General features: G+C 40.1%; 1 protein-coding gene across 5 annotated transcripts in view; it reads right to left on the bottom strand.

Moving 5' to 3' along the window:
- Src42A (Tyrosine-protein kinase Src42A) overlaps positions 1-21,655 on the bottom strand; it is a 70,076-nt gene that overhangs the window by 2,205 nt on the left and 46,216 nt on the right. For 2 of the 5 annotated variants that reach the window (XM_036814046.3, XM_017075976.4), the window contains 5 exons: positions 12,685-16,260; positions 956-1,077; positions 783-867; positions 620-698; positions 307-333 (listed from right to left, as the gene is read on the bottom strand). In XM_036814046.3, the coding sequence (XP_036669941.3) occupies positions 307-333; positions 620-698; positions 783-867; positions 956-1,077; positions 12,685-16,260 (3,889 nt within the window). The remainder of the gene's footprint in view (positions 1-306; positions 334-619; positions 699-782; positions 868-955; positions 1,078-12,684; positions 16,261-21,655) is intronic. The other 3 variants (XM_036814047.3, XM_065863174.2, XM_017075979.4) reach the window with 3 other exon arrangements.

Raw genomic sequence — 21,655 nt, 5'->3', positions numbered from 1 at the left:
GGGAGGGTCTTAGTTCGGTGTTCAAAGCAAAACAGTCAGAGTGCAAAAAATTAGTTTTAACCTGTCGATTTCACTGTAAAGTGCAAAAAGGGGGATGTCATGTGCCAGGGATCGTCCCGAATGAAATTTGAACACTGACTCCTTGTTTCGGCACTAAGTTGATTGTACTTTAATGAAATATGATCGGATAATTTGATTTATTGTGAGTTGTGTTGATTGGCGGTGACAGAATGACTATGGTTTTTGGAGCTTTTGTGTTAATGGGAAATAAACACACAGCACAAAGCTTTAGATAGATATTCCTACCTCAAAGACACCCGAAAAAGAATTTGTCTTTTGAATTTGAATTCGAGTTGGGTTGGTTGTCGTTTTATGTAGTTATTTTATAGGCATAATTTGGTGTTAGTTAAAGAAAAATGAAACAAATACAAGGAAAATGTAAACAGTTCTTTAGTATACACGTGTTGGACATTTTGAAATAAACAAACCAAGGCATAACAATGTCAAATACAAATTTTGTCATTCCACGCGTCCACACATTTGGCAAGTCGGATTTATAATACGCGATTAAACCAAAGCAAATAATGTCTACAGCGACCCTATTCGCTTGTCAGCTTACCTGGACACACGGCTTGCAGAGATTTACGCAGAGGCCATCCGAGTCCTTCGAATAGTGTTCGACCAGCTCCTGGAGGGTTCTGTTTGGACGAGTGGTAAAAGGTGTCAGTGCTGCTGTTTACTGGGGCTCGGAGTCCGCGGACCACCAGCTGATGAGAACTCACCTAAATGTTGTGCGCCTGGCAATGAAAAAACCCCCCTCGTCCAACTGTCTGATGCGATAATGCTTAACCGTATCGCCATCGCGCACTGCAAAAATCATTCATACACAACCATATTAATTCCCCGTAAATGTAATGCACGATAAGGCTAATTGTATGCGTAGGTCGACACGCACCTGATAGCGAATAGTCGTTGTGACGGCTCTCGGAATCTCGAATTAAAAATGCACCGTGCTCGTTCTCCGGCAGTAGAAGTTTTTTCTCAGCCTCAATACGTTTGATTTTGCGGAAGTACCAGCTGCAATTAAATAGAAAATCGGCGAGACGGAAATTATTAGTATGGCTACAAGTGAAAAATATGTAGAAAAAAAGATTCGTTTTGTCATAAACCGAATGACTTTATTAGGGAAACCGCTCTAGCAAGGTTACAAAATTGTATGCCCCCAGTTTCTCTTGCTCTAAAATAGAAAAGCGGTAAAAGGGAGGAACGCTGTTAGCGCGCGAGAGGCCTATAGATACTTTCTATATATGTATGTGTTTTATCTAGTTCGTGCTGGAGATTGTAAACTCCCTATTTCATCCCAGTCATTCTGAAATGATCACCAAAAAATCACCAGAATGCGCCTATATGCACCTATTAAATACATGCTGTACGCATTTATTTTAAATGCGCATGTAAATATGCACATGTATGCTCTCAAAAAATAAATATCTGTAAGCTTCCCCCAGGAATACATAAAACAGGATTTTAATTGCATAACTATTTTTTTTATTTTAATATCGCTCTCCTTCTGTACGGCTCCTGCTTCGAGGGTTGCTCTCTTCTGTGCGCACTTCATCTTATAAAAGAGTGTATCCTTTTGTCGCAGAAAAGCTTGCCGAACGTCCTTCTCGTAATCCAGCATGGAGTACCCATCTCTTTATTGCGTTTCTTCTAGATATTTAGCCAATTTAATATTATATATTTATATACATGCATATGCATACATTTTACTCAATTAATTTGTTTTTGTTTGTGCAATGTTTACTTATACCTACGTATAATGTAATTCGTACTTTACACATTCGTACATATGCTTTTGCAGCTGTGTTTATCAATTTTTGTGTTATAGTGATCTACATAAACTACAATTAACTTACCTGTAAAAATTATAAATTGGTGGCAGAGAGGGTGAAACATTTTGAAAACAAGAGGTACAAACTTCACTTTTCAGAATTATAAATGAAACTGACGGGAAATGCAAGAGACGAGAAAACCCGAGCGCTTCCATGCATCTACCCTTTTGTCTTTATTATTTGCTTGTCAAGCAAACAGTACCGAAAAAAGCGCTTATCGGCAACTTCGGGTTTAGTTTTTGTTGTTTACATTCAGCACTTCTAAAAAGCACCGCAATGCAACGCACCTAGCATACCTTTAATTGGGTGAAAGTATGACCTTAAAAATTTCATATAAAAAAGTCCGCCCTGTGGTACATACATTGCTATTTTATTTAATTAATTTGTTTTTCGTATGTATGTACATTTTACAATGTACATGTGTATTATGTAATTTGAAACTCGCACTTATGTACATATGTATGCTTTACTTACTGTGTTAATATTGAACTATATTAACTACACTTAACTTGCCCGTGAAAATATTAATCTTAAATTGGTGGCAAAAAACAACAACTTTTTAAAATTGCGTGTCACGAACTTCGCTTTTTAAAAACAAAAATGAAACCGACGAAAAATGCAAGAGAAAAGAAAAACCACGCTATTCCTTCTTTGTTCCCTTTTGTCTTTTTTAAAACATCATCTAGAAGGCACCGCTATGCACTGCACCAAGCACTTTCGACTGGTGTGGTCTGGGGTGCTTTTCTGTTCTGCCTTTAGTGTTTGTGTGCTATTTCAATAACAATTTTAGTAACGATTTCATGAGCTGTGAAATGACACTACAGTAAAACAATAACACTGTGGCGGTAGTCAACGTATTGACGAATCGCACTAGGAGAGTGTGCGAACGCTACTACTATATATAGCCGCAGAATTGACAAGAACGCTATAGTCGATTACCTCGACTATCAGATACCCGTTACTCAGCTAAAGGGACCAAACGGAGAAGGAGATATGCAAGCAGCAAAGCGAGATTGTAATGCGCCACCTACCCGCGATCTGTGGACGGCCGACAGATTTAAGCTTAATGGGCGTTAGAGTGGGCGTGGCAAACTTATTTTTTTGTCAATCGATAGGTATTGACGAGACCAATACATTTTAGTTAACAATTATTTTCTGGCATAAAAACCACCACAGTGAAAAAAACTTCCGCTGCGCAAAAAGCTCGGGAATCTACATACCAAATCCCAACTTTCTAGCTTTTGTAGTTTCCGACATCGCAGCGTTCATCCGGACGGACAGAGAGGCGGACATGGCTAGATCGATTTGGCCAGTGATCCTGATCAATAATATATATACTTTATGGGGTCGGAAACGCTTCCTTCTACCTATTACGTACTTTCCGACGAATCTAGTATACCCTTTTACTCTACGAGTAACGGGTATAAAAATCTGCAGTGGGAGTCCGAATACAACGAGTGATACACAAATCGTCACGACTCCTTACCTCGTTAGAACATGTTTTTTTTTTATAGCAATCAAAAAAATTCATGGTTTTTGGTATTTATATATATTGCATAATAAACGTGATAATTGAGTAGTGGATTCAAACTTGAATGGAACTAAAACAATGAAAATATCATATTCAGATTCACTTGCTGGCAAAACCTGTAATCATTTCGCCACGATGTATGGCTCTGCTAAACTGTCAAAGCTCGATCCATTTCAATCTCATTTGACGCAGCATTAACATTGACCTTAATGAAGAATCGTAACTGGATTGGTTTCGGTTCGCTCTCTCTTCATCTATTTATCGAGGGAGCGAAGTGGAAAATTAAAAGATGCGAGTGACAGATCTCTTTCATAACACCCCGACTCACATTTTGAAGTTCGTGGCGAATGAAAGATAACGGATGTTGAAGAAAGAGTAGCTTAGTCTGCGCAACACACTGAGAGCCGAAAAATAACAATGTCGTGATATGTGTTTGCCTTTATATGGGTTATCCACTCCTCGATAAAGGGGATAAAGGGGAGATTTTTCTTTTTGATGTACACACTTAAGTGGAACGGGTTTCGGATCTTAAATAGTAAAAGCTAATTATACGACCACTTCTGCAGCCAAAATATGAAAGGACAGAAGGTGATTAAGTAGTTATGCACTCTACCCATGATCCAATTCAGTTCTGACTTCGCAATACTAGTAACTAGTTATTATTAACAGGACTTTGTCTTTCGCAGTCAGCCAGACAGCCGAATTTCAATTCAATGTTCGTTTGCTCAGAAGGCAACGAAGCGTCTTGCGATTAGTTCTAGCCACCTACAACAAAGTAATCTAGCAATTTGTTAGTCAACATGCCTTGTTTGAACATGCTCTTGTAAGGAAGGTGTTTGCATATAGTTTGATTGATTAAAGAGGCATAAGCGAGGGGAGGTTAAATTCTCGCCAGCACGTGTCTATTACAGCAGTAAACGTTTATTAGACGTCATAAAGGCACTGCCAGGGGTTTGGCCCAATCCGTTGCTCCTTGTAGAGGCTGCTAGCCATTTGAGCGTTTTTATAGACACTCTCCTGGCCTGGTCGAGTTAGCTCAGTGTGCTTCAACCATTTATGTGCATGCATGACTTTCATAAATATGCAACATGATTTAATTATACACAATACAAGTCGACGACAGGCATTCCGTTGGAGCTCTTAGGAGCAGCTAAGTCGTTCAGGCAGAACGAGAAGCGCAAAAATCATGATACCTCCTCTGGATTCACCGTCTTCCACAACGAATACGAGCCGATCTTTTCAAATATAATAAAGCAACACAAATTCGAATATGCAAGGTGTCAATCTTATAGTAGATTTAAACATTAAATTAAATTACTTACATTTATTGTCAAAGTTTGAAGTTTGTTATTGAACAACATTTTTCTTATATTTATTTTTACAACACGCCAATGCCGAAATTAAGCGGCTAAATCAAGCGTATGTGCCGCTTCCATAAAATAGAGCTCTGGTCTCTGGCCTGTCTTGCACCAATTTGCAGCTATTTATACCCGTTACTCGTAGAGTAAAAGGGTATACTAGATTCGTAGGAAAGTATGTAATAGGTAGAAGAAAGCGTTTCCGACCCCATAAAGTATATATATTCTTGATCAGGATCACTAGTCGAGTGGATCTAGCCATGTTCGTCTGTCAGTCTGTCTGTCTGTCCGTATTAACGCTGAGATCTCGGAAACTATAAGAGCTAGGTTATTGGGATTTGGGATGCAGATTCCTGAACGCCCAAAACTGTAGCTCCTACAGTTTTAACGCTAGAATAAAAAGTTTAACTAAAATGTGTTGTTCTCATCAATACCAATCGATTGACCAAAAAAAAATGGCCACGCCCACTATAACGCCCACAAACTTCAAAAAATCGTAAGTATGAACGCAAATGTCTCGGAAACTATTAAAGATAGAATATAATAGAATAGATAGAATTGGGATTTCAGATTTAGATTCCGTAGCCTTGTACGCAGCGCAAGTTTGTTGCGTGAATATGCCACGCCCTCTCTAACGCCCACAAACCGCCCAAACCTGTGGCAAGGTAACAAATTTTAACTGAAATGTACTATTTTCGTCAATACCTATCGATTGATCCAAAAAAATTTGCCCACTCTAACGCCCACAAACCGCCTAAGCCTGTGGCGCCCACAATTTTCATGCTAGAAAAAAATTTTAACTGAAATGTATTGGTCTCGTCAATACATGTTGATTGACCAAAAAAAAAGTTTGCCACGCCCACACTAACGCCCATAACGCTTAAATCTGTCTACCGCCCACATAACCATAAATTGAGATCGCATTTCAATATCGCTTGGCTACTTGCACATCTCCAGTAACGGGTATCTGATAGTCGAGGTACTCGACTATAGCGTTCTTTCTTGTTTTAATCTTGGCATGCCCATTTCATTCGATTTTGTGTAATAATATGCGAAACAACATTTGAGACGTGCAGTACTTTTATTTTTCTATAATTTGTCTACGCCTCAACATGGTTTTTTGGCCTTTTTTGGCCATGGCTAATGAAACGGAGATTGCAAGATGCATGTATGATCTTAGTTGAAACATGTTTGTCTCGTTTTAGCAAGTAACTTTATCGCACTGTGCCTGGGCATAGGCACATTAGAGTTAAAATTAGATTAAATGACGAGTCAATCGGTCAACTGTGTAGGAGGAGCCTGCTCCAATTCATTGGCCCGAGGCAGGGTAGACTGATTGACACTTGTTTGCCCTAGAGCCTTTGGCCGTTTCCATTCACTTGAGGCAGTTGGGCCACGCGATTAGCGTTGCCAGTTCGAATTGATTCCAGCAACGGTTTGGCCTCGTCAACCGCTGTCGTGGTCGCTCTATATTCCCCATTCTAGAGGTGCCATTATAAAAATGCATTCATGCAGGTCATGCCGGTTTCCGCAGACATGGTTTGTGCAGTCTGTTAGCGGACAACTTTGAAAGGGGTTGGTGCGGTTCGGCTTAGTTCCTTACACGTCACGAGAATGAGTAAGCGATAATGTGAACTGCCCAGCTTGGCGATAATCTTCACATTTAATAAGTGGCTGATATTTGCATTTCCTAATTTCTGTCCAATCAGTTTCCCGAATAGTCTTAACAGTTTTAAAATATTACCTGTTGTATACCAGAAATCTTTTTCCCAAGGTCCGTCCCGCCTTTTATTTTAAACCAAAAAATATAAAACAAACTGCATCAAAAAATTCCTTCAAAGTAATAGAAATTGAGTTGGCTTTAATTTGCCCAAAGTCAGCTCTATCAGAATTATGCTAATAGCCTTACCTTGAGCCCTATGTCAAAGAAACAAAATCTTGAAACGTTTTTTTGTTTTTTATATTCTTAATTAGGATCTCTCGCCGAGTCGAACTACAAATATCCGTGTGTCCATTCGACCCTATGATCGCTAAGATCTCGGAAAGTATAAAAGCTATCTTAAACCGTATAAAATTTAGTAAGTAATTGCGTGGCTTGCGTGCTAAAATATACTTGCGCTGCTCAAGAATATCTAAAATCTACACGTTTAGCCCCAACTTTATAGCTGTTATAGTTTCGAAATATCAGCGTTTTTGAGGACGATTTTTGAAGGTTGTGGGCGGTTTGTGGGAGTTAGATTCGCAAAATGGTTAGGAATCACTGTTTTGGGTGGTTTGTAATTCACACTCTAACGCCCACAAACCGCCCAAAACAGTGATTCCAACAGTTTTAATGATTCAAATTTAAAATACATTTTGTTTTATTCCACATTTTTTAAGAACGGAACGCCCGTATCTAGCCAGAACATCGATAGTGACGTCACAGCCAGTAGATAAGACCATAAAAGTGAAAAGTGTAAAATGTAAAACTTTGAAGTATAAAAAAATATTAACAGCTAAGTTTTTCGAATCTTCTAAGGTATATTTATTGTGAAGTTGTATAACGGCATCTGATAGACCATATCGATCTCTCTTTTTTTTTCATTTAGTGAAACAGTAAAATTTTTCTAAAATTTATATGAAAATTTAAACTAAAAATTAAATTTTTCAAGGATAAGGCCAATAAATTACAAACAATTAAAAAAACTGTACAATCAGATACTCGTAAATCTGTTTCAAATATAAAATAAAATAAATTTAGCGCGGCATACACCACTGATGCCAGCGCCACGGCACCTAGCGGACGGCAGCGTTACTACTGACCATGCGAAACCCTGATTAACTAAGTTACTCATAACTTTCAAAATAATGATACGATTGGTACGATTTTCTGCATTTAGATAGGTATTGATCAATAAAATCCTTTTCCGTTTTCACTGAAAGTCTTCAAAATGTGGATGCCAGAAAGACTTTTGCGTCATGGGCGTTAAAGTGTGCGTGGGTCTTGGCTTAAACAAACTTGCGATGCGCAGGAATCTTAGCTAAGCCCCAACATTGTAGCTTTTATAGTTTCTAAGATCTGAACGTTCATACGGACAGACGGTCAAATGGACATGGCTCGACTTGGCTAGTGATCCTGATGAAGAATATAAGTACTTCACAGGGTCAGAAAAGGCTTTATACGGCCTGTTTTAACTTTCCCCCGAATCTAATATACCCTTTTATTATACGAGTAACGAGTATACTAATTTAAGTTGGTGGAAAACTCAGTCCAAGTCAGCGCAACGACGATTTTGGAAAAACATGTTAATTGCGTTTAGAGTTTCAGGTACCCTTTTCTCTTCCTAAGGGAGCAAGATCTATAGTGTGTTTTTTTTATAAATTTGAAATTTATTTTTATATTACTACAAAAATTTACCAAATTATGTAAATATTAAAAAAAAACAATAAAAAGTGCTTGTTACTAGGGCATAGACTCTATAACCCCCTAAACGAAATATAAAACAAGGAAGAACGCTATAGTCGCGTACCTCGACTATCAGATACCCGTTACTCAGCTAAAGGTGCCAAAGGGAAATGGAGATATGCAAGCAGCGAAGCGAAATTGAAATGCGCCAACTACCCGCGATCTCAATATTTGGCTATGTTGGCGGTAGACAGATTTAAGCGTTATGGGCGTTAGAGTGGGCGTGGCAAACTTTTTTTGGGTCAATCGATAGGTATTGACGAGACTAATACATTTCAGTTAAAATTTTTTATCTGGCACAAAAATTGAGAGCGCCACAGGTTTGTGCGGTTTGTGGGCGTGGCATGTTCGCGTAACATATTTGCTCTGCGTACAAGGCTACGGATATAAATCTGAAATCCCAATTCTCTATCTTTGATAGTTTCCGAGATATCCGCGTTCATATTTGCGATTTTTTTGAACCTTTTGGTCGGTTTGTGGGCGTTAAAGTGGGCGTGGCAAACTTATTTTTTCGGTCTAACGGTAGGTATTGATAAGAACAATACATTTCAGTTAAAATGTTTATTCCAGCATCAAAACTGTAGGAGCCACAGTTTTGGGCGGTTTGTGAGCGTAAGAGTAGGCGTTGCAAGCTGCTGAAACAAACTTGCGCTGCGTAAGAAGCTCAGGAATCTGCATGCCAAATCTCAATAGCCTAGGTCTTATAGTTTCAGAGATCTCAGCGTTCATCCGGACGGACGGACAGACGGTCAGGAGGGCAGACGGACAGACGGACATGGCTAGATCGACTCGGCTAGTGATCCTGACCAAGAATATATATACTTTATGGGGTCGGAAACGCTTCCTTCTGCCTGTTACATACTTTCCGACGAATCTAGTATACCTTTTTACTCTACGAATAACGGGTATAATTATGTCTTCGGTGTTTTTTAACATATAACCTCCTAGCCTTGGAAATAACATTTTTTAATTCGTTTTGAATTTCGAATTAATTTTTATCAAAACCGGACGACTATATTATATAGCTGCCATAGAAACGATCGGAAAATTGGTGAGAAAATAATATGAAACAATTTATAGCTTCGGTGTTTTTTAACATATAACCTCCTACGCTTGGAAATAACATTTTTTAATTAGTTTTGAATTTCGAATTTAATTTTATCAAAATCTGACAATTATACCATATAGCTGCCATAGGAACGATCGGAAAATTGGTGGGAAAATAATATGAAAGAAATTATAGCTTCGGTGTACTTAACATATAACCTCCTACGCTTGGAAATAACATTTTTTAATTAGTTTTGAGTTTCGAATTTAATTTTATCAAAATCGGACGACTATATCATATAACTGCCATAGGAACGATCAGAAAATTGGTGGGAAAATTATATAAAACAAATTATAGCTTCGGTGTTTTTTGACATATTGTCTTATACTATTGGGAATATCATTTTTGTATTTTTATACTCGTTACTCGTAGAATAAAAGGGTATACTAGGTTCGTCGGAAAGTATGTAACAGACAGAAGGAAGCGTTTCCGACCCCATAAAGAATATATGTATTCTTGATCAGGATCACTAGCCGAGTCGATCTAGCCATGTCCGTCTGACCGTCTGTCCGGATGAACGCTGAGATCTCGGAAACTATGGGAGCTAGGCTATTGGGATTTGGCGTGCAGATTCCTGAGCTTCTTACGCAGCGCAAGTTTGTTTCAGCAGTGTGCCACGCCCACTCTAACCGCCCAAAACTGTGGCTCCTACAGTTTTGATGCTAGAATTTTAACTGAAATGTATTGGTCTCGTCAATACCTATCGATTGATCCAAAAAAAAATTTGCCACGCCCTCTCTAACGCCCATAACGCTTAAATCTGTTTACCGCCGATAGGTGGCGCATTTTAATCTCGCTTTGCTGCTTGCATATCTCAATTTCCCTTTGGTCCCTTTAGCTGAGTAACGGGTATCTGATAGTCGAGGTACTCGACTATAGCGTTCTTCTTTGTTTAAATTTAATAATTATATGTGCAAGGGCATACAAACTTCGGCTTGCCGAAGTGAACTTCCTTTCTTGTTTTTTACTGTGATCAAATGCTTAAATCACAGTGTTGCAAAATGTAAAAATTTTAGGCCGAAATAAATATGTTCAAAGTAGTTATTAAGAAAACAGTTTACGGTAGTGGCAGTGGCTTAAGTCTATGAGCACCACTGTATGTAAATTATACATTGTATATTTAATTAAGTTTTTATAGTCAGCTGAAAGACACAGTCAACTTCTTCGTTCGGCAACAAACATGTTTGCTGATATGGACAGTACTGTGATAATAATGGTATATCTGGTTGTAGAATATACTATAACTAGGAACTAATATTATTGCCAAGTTATAAGAATCAATACCCTGAAAATCATTGTAGATCACGTTGACGATTTCGGGTATCTCTCTGATGTTTGGGCTTGCGTTCCACGAATTTCGAGTGATTTGCTCTAATTTTTTCTATCACATTCACAGTTATTGGCGGTTTGTGGGCGTTGAGTAAGCGTGGCACATTGCTGAAACAAACTTGCGCTGCGTAAGAAGCTCAGGAACCTGCATGCCAAATCTCAAATCTCTACCTCTTATAGTTTCCGAGATCTCAGCGTTCATCTGGACGGACAGACATGGCTAGATCGACTAGGTTAGTGATCCTGATCAAGAATATATATACTTTATGGGGTCGGAAACGCTTCCTTCTACCTGTTACATACTTTCCGACGAATCTAGTATACCCTTTTACTCTACGATTAACGGGTATAAAAAATGAAAATCCAATCATTTTTGGCCGAAATATAGTAAACATCGCCATGCCCGTTACCGTTGGTCACCGATGTATTACACCGATACAATAATTGGTGGATTTTATTCAAATGACACTTAATAATATGCAAAAAGGTTAAATCAAATAAAAAAATTTCAAAGTTGGATGATTTTTTTCAGGCAACAATTGATTTCCGTCATTTCAGCTTGGCAATGCAGCTACTCTTAACTTTGCAGACGCACTCGCCAATTGACCGTTGTGAGCCACAACTGCCTGGCGGAGCATCTGTCTATTTTTAAAACCAAACCAAGCCAAGACGATTCAAGTTAAAGCAATTGGAGCCACGTAAAATTGTTGGTTGGCGCCAATCGCACTGGGACATGATTAAAAAAGCACACAACGAAATGCATTGAATAATAACAATGTGGCTACTCAAATGGAGTTTACTTCTTGGCTCTGATATGCGATCTGCTGGACGTGGGACTCATTTAATTGAGGCAGTCTGCTGTCCGGACAGGATTGCCTACGCAGCATACATCACAGAAAAACTTGCTGCACAAATTCCAAATCACTGCGAACAACGAGGAGCTGGAAAAGCAACCAGTTCGGTGCATCTAAAAATAAATATAGCAAGGCATGTCTTGACTGGGCGTTGTCTGGTCCGGATGGAGCAATAGATTTGGTTTTCATGGATAAATCATTTTTTAATGCTAGACTGCTCTCACAGTGAGGCTCGAGAAAGCCAAAATCGCTTAGCAGGGATTTTTTCTGTTCGAGAAATGTTAGCCGGCACTCGAGAAACCTTTTCCCTAAGTTCTGACACGAGAGAAAACGTTTTTATTTGGCTAATGCTAAATCTATTGAAAATAATAAGGCGCCTAACCATAGTTGAGAAGGTAATTTTTAAATCGATGAGATTAGAGAGATCGCAAAAAAGAAAAGGCAAAACCAAATATCACTTTTTGGATGATCACTTCATCCAATTCGGGAAGCTGATCTATAATCCTAAATCTAAATAAAGTATTTATAGCTGAAAAGGCAAATATGATTGCCTTTTTTTCCCCCCTTCCTCGAGGTCTAATTGCGTCACTCGATATAAATGTTGGTATCACAAGTGTGACTGTAAGTGCGTGTGAGAGAAACATTCAAGCACGTCCCAACGTCAAGTTAACGTTATTAATCTTTTATATTCGAGGGGACATTTACCGTTAATTTATTGGCCAACGAAGTAGTTCAGTTCAGAAGACAGTTTTTGAATATTTCCTATTCTGAAGTGGAACATTATAGAATGAGAAATGTACAATTGCTTTAAGTTTTAATTCAAAATTATTGTGTAAAGAAATAGTAGTTGAAATTATATCGATTTTTGCGATCACCAGTCCGGACTTCCACCAATTTAGATATCTAAATTTCTCTCCTTGCCCTCTGAATTTTTATTAAGACCTGACACATTCATATCTTTATAGCAAGATTTAAATTGAACTTGTCAATTTCAATTTGTCGCTAGTGCATTATTTAAATAAAAACACGGAAAAAGAATCAAATAACTCCCAGTATTGGTAGTGGAGTATCAGAAATCTTATTTTAAAACGGTAAAATAGCTTTCGACGGGGAGAAGGGCAGGCGAATGAGGGACGTTCGGCTGTAGTTGAAGGCTAAACTTACGATTTTTCATTTAAAAATTCACCGCGCGTAAATTCTGAAAGTCGACGCGACTTGCCTTTCTTGGCTATCGTTGTCGATGTTTTTTTGAAGGACTTTGTTGTGGTCGCGCTCTGATCGATTGAACTTGAGTTTGCACACGTATGAAAGTAGGGAGCGGAGCAGGCGGTTGGCAGCGAGCGGGATTTCTCTTTGGCGGTCAGCGAAAGTTCCTCGGCAGCGTGTTGGCAGGTACACTTCAATGGAGTTTGGTTTGACCAGCGACGAAGAGGCTGCCGGCTGGGCATCGCCGACACCGTTTGAAGGCAATTATCCAGCGAGTGCTTCTTGGCTAAAGGTATTTTCTGACGCTGGTGAAGGCAGCGGTGCTGCTTAAGGCTGCGACGGGGACGCGGGGGAGAGGGCGCATTCGAAATTGCCATCGACAGGGAGATGGCGTCCAGCGAGCTCGACTTGGTCAATGCATTGCGAGGGCACAGATCTGCCTCACTGCCACTATCCTCTTGTGGGTCCTGAGAATGCTTCATTTCAAGCATTCGTTGTTGGGCGATAATGCGAGTATACATCTCCTCAGAGTCCAGTGGCAGCAGCAGGTTGGTGACCCCGATCCGCCTTTTGGCCTGGGTGCGCTTCTGTTTGGCCTCCTGCTTGACAGCCGTATTATGGGGATCCTCCTCAGCGTTTCGACTGTAGCTAAGGATGTGGGACAGCCGTCGCATTTTGTGTGGCTTGCTGGGCTTTGCAACACACCGATCCGGGTCACTAGACTCCAGCTGTTCCGTCGGTGGCGTCTGCGCAGGCTCCTCTACCTGGCTAACCACGAAGCGCGTTGTTTTGGCCAATGCTGGCTTGGGATCTGCCTTACAATTGCCAAGACTAGCATCAAGTTTCTCGACCTGCAGGATGTCGTAGATCGTTCCATATTTGTAAACACCGAACGTGGATACCTTGATCGGATCCAGGCATTCCAGATTGCCCGGCTGAAGCTGCTTCTCACGCTCCCGTTTCTGGACGATGTCGTATATAACGTCCGCCGAGGATCGCTGGTCCTCTGAGGTGGAGCTAAGGCTTTTGCGCTGCCACCGGTCGTCACATTGTGAGGACTTCCGGTGCAGGATCTCATAGATGGTGCCGTAAGTCATGTACTTATCGTACTTCTGGTACATATCATTCTTGCGCTGAATAATATCATAGATAGTGCCGTACACTAGCTTGTCGCAGATCTTAAGGTTGCGCCTATAATGGGACCCCAAACTGTCATTGCTGTTGCTCCTGTAGGGCGGCATTTTGCTGCTGACCGCCAGGTGCTTATCTTGCGGTGACACATTTAGATCCCGGGAGAAGTTCTCTTTGTCAGTCTTTTCTTCTTCTATAAAGTGCCTGCGCGGCAGAAAGTAGCTGGCGAAGCTTTTACGTTGCCGCGAGTTCTGGCGCTTTAACGGCGAGGTGGCTATTGCTGCTGCAGTTCTCAATGCGACCACAGACTCCAAGGCGAGTGGTGGGGCGTCTTGGCATTCCAGTGGCTCGATTTCGTTAACCAGACGTTTAAATTCCTCGTACGAAGTGCGACGCTTATGCGCCTTTGCTCGCTCCTTAGCCGCAAATTGATGATCGAGAATTTGCGATAGAAAATCCGAATTTTTTCGAAGCGCCTGTGTGGTGGTATTGCTGACTACAGGTACTGCTGCTGTGGTTTTTGTTGCTGTTAGATGGCCATCGGCAGCAGCAGCTTTTTCACCATCACAGTCACTATCACCGGTATCCATTTCATCGGCACTGGCGGGAAACTCGTTTGCGCAATCCGGTTTGCCTCTCACACCCCGGATGCCTGTGGTTTCTTGTTCTGAAATGGAAGAAAGTGGCATCACGGTGTTGCTAGCTGGTGTTGCGTCATCCGCTGCTGTTGCCACCAGCGGTGGCATGGACGTTAAAATGGATGCTTCCACGGGTTCAACAAACATGGCTTTGAACTCCTCGTAGGATTTTCGGCGGTTCCGCGACTGCGTTAGACACTCCTTAAAGTTGCGTCTCTCCCTTTGCTCGCCGCTTGACGATAATGTTGCTGCTTCTCCCAAAGGCGCTGCTGTCGGTGCTGCTGCTGCCAAGGCATCCAATTTGTTCTGCATCTCCATAAACCCAGAGTCCATGGAGCTGAGGGTGCTTGTGGAATCAAAGCTGGTCTTGCGGCTCGAGTTGTTGCTTCCAGGGGAACTGGGCTTGTTCGGAGTGGCTGGCGGGGTGTCTAGCAGGGCCAACAAATTGTCCTCTTCATTGGGGGCGCATAGCAGGTCTATAGCAGTTCCAGACTTCTGGCCTACAGCCCCAGCCTCAGCATCCACCTGCGTCTGGTCGTCGTCAAAGCTGATCAGATCGCGCCCGTCTTCGCGATGTGGCGACGGCTTCTCGGGCACCACGGACAGCATGGTTGTTGCAGATTTCTCAGTCTTGTCACCGCTCGCCAAATCACGATTTTTGTTTGTCACGGCGTATGGGGGCAGAGATGTTGCCGACAGTGTTTTAAATGTTTTTGTCACCGATCTAGATCGCGCCGGTGTCGGCTGGCTGAGTTTGGAATTCAAAATCGGATTCGAGCTCGAACTCGGAATGGGAACTATTGATACCTCGCCGCCCACAGGGCACTCTGCCGGACCAGCGATTGTCATTGCTCCTGTTGCTGTAGTGGCTGGCATATAAGTGCTACGATTATGAAAGATTTTAACACTGTGCATGGGTAGTTTGTGATGACGATGGGCGCGATTACGTGCGATGCCCATAGACACGGTGCAATGTTGCCTATGTCGCTGCTGTCGGCGGGTGTACTTGCTGGCAATGCTGTTGACAGGATCCACTTGTAGCTGCCATGTAGCTGGGACGTTGACCGGCTCGTAGTCGTTGCTTCTGCCACTGACACAGCCACTGGCACTGCCACTTCCACTGCTGCATGTCCTCAAAATGCGCAGCAAGCGCCGCCCTGTGCAAGTAGGTCCAGACCGTTGCGCGTGCATGCACTTGGCGCAGCATAGGAACTCGTACAGAACTTCCCCTGACGCTCCGGCCTTCGCCACTGCTGCATTCGCTTTCGCGTCCCCATTGGCTTCGAGCGTGGGCAAATAACTCGGCTCCAGCAGAAACTCTAGTTGGGCGGCAGCAGCTGCAATCGCATGTCCTGACACTCCTCCGCCTCCGGTCAATGTACCTCCTCCTTGTCTGGAGCCTTCCGCCTTGCTTACGGGCATAAGGATGTATGTGTTCTTGGAACTCTTCGGCTGAGCCAGTGGATCAAGCTCACCGGTGCTAATCGAGCTGCAAGACTCTTGCTCTACGATTGAGCTCTCGATGCTAAGACCGCTGTCTAGAAGAGTGAAGGTGCCGTCCGAGGGCAGGATGAGACGGCCTTCGGCGGCGGCGTTAACCAGCTCACGGAGGGCGTGGACCTGCTTCTCAGTCACATTTCCCTGCAGCTGGATTCCGTGCAAGGCGAAGGCTGTGGGCTTGTTGCTCACCGAATTGGGATCGGTGCACCAAACTACGGGCATGGCCGTCATAGTGGCACCTCGTATTGATAAGTGTAGTAAGCGGCTGTGGGAAGAGAAAACGTTTCAGTACTAGAAAACTGGGAAAGATTTGGTTGCCTTGGGGATTTCTCTACTGTTTCTATGCTCCACTGATTGCTTGATCTGAGAGATTATTGGCGGATCTTGATTGAGAGGTTAAAAATATATATGTAATTTACGAAGATTTCCGACTTCGACTATGTCCTCGTTTTAGAAACTGTTCTTAAAAGTAGTGAGATAATTTTAACACCCTCTGACAGCTTTTTTTTAATCTACCGATTTAAGACAACTTATATAATTACTAAAATGTTTTCATTAAGCCTGCTTCAGCAAAATATCTAAGCTCGCATACATAGGCATATTCTTTTGCACCGTGCCCAATGAGTACATCTTAAAAAGTGCTTTTATTAAGTCAAATGTACAAGCATTTCTTCATCACAAAATTTAATATAAAAACTTTTGTATGTTGAAGGAAGTTTTTGTTTGAAACATTTACTACGTTATTTGTCCACTTTCCGAAAAGTCTTAGAACTGGAGTTTCTTATATGAAACTGCTTAAGACATTTTAAATGATTCCATGACCCTCAACTAAAGTTTGGATACGCACATACAAAATGCAATGCTCAGTCAGCGTTAGTTGTTTTAAATTGGAAAGTCTCCATTGTAATACCCGTTACTATACTAAAAGATTCGTCCAACCCTATAAAGTATATGGGCACTTCGACGGGTCTCGAACGTACGTTCCTACGCACTTAGTGCAAATAAAAAAAGAAAATAAACGTTTTCTGAAACTTTTATTTGCTTTCGATGGCATTTTGTTAGCTCTTTGCTTAGTGTAAATGATGGGGTTTATTGAGCTATCCTTTTTATAATATTGGCAAAAAAACACGCGGTCGCGAACGTACGCAAAATAGAAGTCGACTTGGGCTTAATGTGGTAAATGTGGACGTAATATTCTAAAGCAAAAACTTTATTATAAAATGGTTTCATGTAGCTTTCTATCGAGTCTGTCCCCAAGGAAATATCTCCATTTGTTTTTATTGAATTAAGTAATAACAATTAATTTAACATTTTTTCGCTCCCTATTGATTGATCTTTTTGTTAGTTTGGAATAAAAAAATTTGGTAGAAAAAGTGCAAACATATCATATGTTTTCCTTGCGAAATAGTTAAACATAAAAATGCCTTTAAAAGGAGCTAAAAGTGAAAAAAGTCAATTTTTTCAGCTTTCAGGGAAATTTCTTCAACAAAAACCAATGAATTATGCTATGGTTCCACAGTACGAGTATTATGAAAATATGGATGTTTATTTATAATAATACACAAAAAAATACGATGCTTATATATATTAGCCAAGTCCGTCTGTCTTCTGACCGTCCGTACCCTGCAGCATTTTTTATCGAGGAAGGCACTATTTAGTAACTTCTATAAGATAAAAATGATCGTCGGGAAAAAATGTACCATTTCGGCGATACTTCTCGAATCACTTTAATTATAAGGGCTTTTTCCGCTTGTAAACATGGCAGAAACAGAAACAAAAATGGTTTTTTGAAGGCATTACACGTCATAATCCAACAAGTGGAGAACCTTTGGATGCTAGGTTTCTCCTAGGATTGTGAAAATGTATATAAAATATCGTATCGATGATATATCGTTTTGTAAAAAAAATCAAATCGATCAAAGATTTATCATCCGGATATAATCGATATATCAAGTATTTTTGATATTTTTATTTCCGTTAATTTTTTGGCTTAAAACACCAAAAACAAAGTATTTTGCCCAACATTAAAAATGTTGTTTACGACATGTTATTTTTATTGTACTTTTGGAAAACTCTGAAAAGATAACTAGATTACAAAGTGTGACCAACCACTTGCTTATACCGTATCTTATATGTATATTTATTTAAATTTAATTTGGCTGCACTTCATTATCTACATCCAGCATTCCTTTTCTGGGGTGCTGTATAGGGATAGATCGGTTGTTGCATTGGCTCTTAAACTAAATGAATTCCTAAGATATTGCGATTCCCACCGTCGGAATACGTTATAAAAATGTAATCGGTTTTGTAATTTTGTAATTTACTTCTTATGCTTTCCGGAGGCAATTTAATATTTGAAATGAGTAAACTATTTGTGATTTCAAATATGAAATCACAACAAAACCAAAATTTTGGTACTGAAAATTATGAAATGTATACTGTTCATTTTGCACATCGTTTCAGATCAATATGTCCAATTAGGAAATATGAAAAACACATTTTCAAAACAAGGAAGAACGCTATAGTCGAGTACCTCGACTATTAGATACCCGTTACTCAGCTATATGGAGCTATGCAAGCAGCAAAGCGAGATTAAAATGCGCCACCTACCGGCGGTATACAGATTTAAGCGTTATGGGCGTTAGAGTGGGCGTGGAAAATTTGTTTTTGGATCAATCGATAGGTATCGACGAGACCAATACATTTCAGTTAAAATTTTTTATCTAGCATGAAAATTGTGGGCGTCACAGGATTTCGCGGTTTGTGGGCGTTAAAGTGGGCGTGGCAAACTTTTTTTTGGGTCAATCGATAGGTATTGATGAGAACAATACATTTCAGTTAAAATTTTTATTCTAGCATCAAAACTGTAGGAGCCACAGTTTTGGGCGGTTTGTGGGCGTTAGAGTGGGCGTGGCACTGTGCCGAAACAAACTTGCGCTGCGTAAGAAGCTCAGGAATCTGCACGCCAAATCTCAATAGCCTAGCTCCCATAGTTTCCGAGATCTCAGCGTTCATCCGGACGGACAGACAGACGGACAGACGGACAGACGGACAGACGGACATGGCTACATCGACTCGGCTAGTGATCCTGATCAAGAATATATATACTTTGTGGGGTCGGAAACGCTTCCTTCTGCCTGTTACATACTTTCCGACGAATCTAGTATACCCTTTTACTCTACGAGTAACGGGTATAAATAGCCATATTTGATATATCAAAAAAACATCGACAAATTTAAATTTTGATGTATTTATCACATGCCTAGTTTCTCCCAGATACACGTAAATAACTTAAAATAATTGCACAGCTTCACTCTAAGCACGTGTTTGCACCCTATGTTAAGATGGACATTTAAATATGTTATACAATTCAAAACATTTAGAAAAACAAATCAAAATTTTGTAAACAAACAAATTTGACAGAAAACGGCACTGAGCACAGACAAATTGCGAAACGTTCGGGCAAAAATGACGTTCGGGCAAAAATTTAAAGCGTGTGTCAACTTATTCAATCTATGCCTCGTCGTCTGAATGCTGTCTTGGATGCCAAACGACACCACACCAAATATTAGAAAAATAACAGTTATATTTTATATGTTTTCGTTTCGAATTTAACCAATGTTTACATTTTGCAAAGAATTAATTGACAACTGATTATTTTCCCACTTTTTGTTTTTGTTGTTTTTAGTTTCATGCTGAAATATGTTTTGATTTTTATTCATAGTTGTAGATATTAAGCACCTTAACCATAATATAAAAAAATGTAATAAATCCTATTCTTGTTAAAAAAAATATAACTTTAAAATTAACTTTAATGACATTTATCCTTTTGCAAGGAATTATTTGACAAACTGTATATTTTTGATCAGCGTCACTAGGCGAGTCGATCTAGCCATGTCCGTCCGTCCGTATGAACGCGAAGATCTGGGAAACTACGAAAGCTAGAAAGTTGGGATTTGGCAAGTAGATTCTTGAGCTTTTTGCCCAGCGCAAGTTTATATCAGCAGGGTGCCTACATTTTAGAAGGTTTTGGAAAAAAACAAATGGGATTTTGTTTTCATTATCAATACCCATTTGCATTACATTCCTAAGACCATTTATTAAAAAGTTATAAGCAAATAAATCTGCCTGCATATTTCCATCTTCCTCACACTTGCCTTAGCTGAGTAACAGGTATTTGATAGTCGATGGTATCGACTATAGCTTTCTCTTTTGTTAAAACTTAAACTAAATTTCTGTAAAAAGAACAACATTATATATAGACTTTTAGAGTTATAAAGCATTTAAAATTACTTATTTTGCTCTTAAAATCTTTTTGGGAGCTATTTGGAGCCACTGGGGGGAAATATCGAATCTTAGTGGGCACCTAGGCCTCCTTGGAATGTTGAGTAAACATTTGAATGCCCAGCTCTTACGTTTGGACTGTACGATGATACCCTGATTTTTATACCCGTTACTCGTAGAGTAAAAGTGTATACTAGTTTCGTCGGAATGTATGTAACAGGCAGAAGGAAGCGTTTCCGACCCTATAAAGTATAAATATTCTTGCCGATAATGCACCGGCTCTTATCGTGATGCAAATGGCTATTCCAAGGGACTATTTCGAGGAATGGAAAAAACGTTGGCATAAGTCTATTTTATCGGGAGGGTCTAGTTTATTGGGGATGAAATTCATTTAGAAGTATAAATAAAGATTTTTCAAATTACAATCAAATTCACTTTACTTTTTACCCGCAGTGGTATACCATGAGTTTTCGCCAATCATGCAAACCCCTTACACAAATATTAACACTTTGTGCATAAAATACATTTGAGCTGTAAAAAATGTTTTCTGCAAGCTGAATGTGATAGAAAAAATTAGAGCAAATCACTCGAAATTCGTGGAACGCACGCCCAAACATCAGAGAGATACCCGAAATCGTCAACGTGATCTACAATGATTTTCAGGGTATTGATTCTTATAACTTGGCAATAATATTAGTTCCTAATTATAGTATATTCTACTACCAGATATACCATTATTATCACAGTACTGTCCATATCAGCAAACATGTTTGTTGCCGAACGAAGAAGTTGACTGTGTCTTTCAGCTGACTATAAAAACTTAATTAAATATACAATGTATAATTTACATACAGTGGTGCTCATAGACTTAAGCCACTGCCACTACCGTAAACTGTTTTCTTAATAACTACTTTTAACATATTTATTTCGGCCTAAAATTTTTACATTTTGCAACACTGTGATTTAAGCATTTGATCACAGTAAAAAACAAGAAAGGAAGTTCACTTCGGCAAGCCGAAGTTTGTATGCCCTTGCACATATAATTATTAAATTTAAACAAAGAAGAACGCTATAGTCGAGTACCTCGACTATCAGATACCCGTTACTCAGCTAAAGGGACCAAAGGGAAATTGAGATATGCAAGCAGCAAAGCGAGATTAAAATGCGCCACCTATCGGCGGTAAACAGATTTAAGCGTTATGGGCGTTAGAGAGGGCGTGGCAAATTTTTTTTTGGATCAATCGATAGGTATTGACGAGACCAATACATTTCAGTTAAAATTCTAGCATCAAAACTGTAGGAGCCACAGTTTTGGGCGGTTAGAGTGGGCGTGGCACACTGCTGAAACAAACTTGCGCTGCGTAAGAAGCTCAGGA

The sequence above is a fragment of the Drosophila suzukii genome, chromosome 2R (genome assembly GCF_043229965.1).
Source record: "Drosophila suzukii chromosome 2R, CBGP_Dsuzu_IsoJpt1.0, whole genome shotgun sequence".
In the NCBI taxonomy this organism is placed as follows: domain Eukaryota; kingdom Metazoa; phylum Arthropoda; class Insecta; order Diptera; family Drosophilidae; genus Drosophila; species Drosophila suzukii.
Note: the sequence above shows the minus strand (reverse complement) of the source record. Positions and strands in the feature narration are given on the sequence as shown.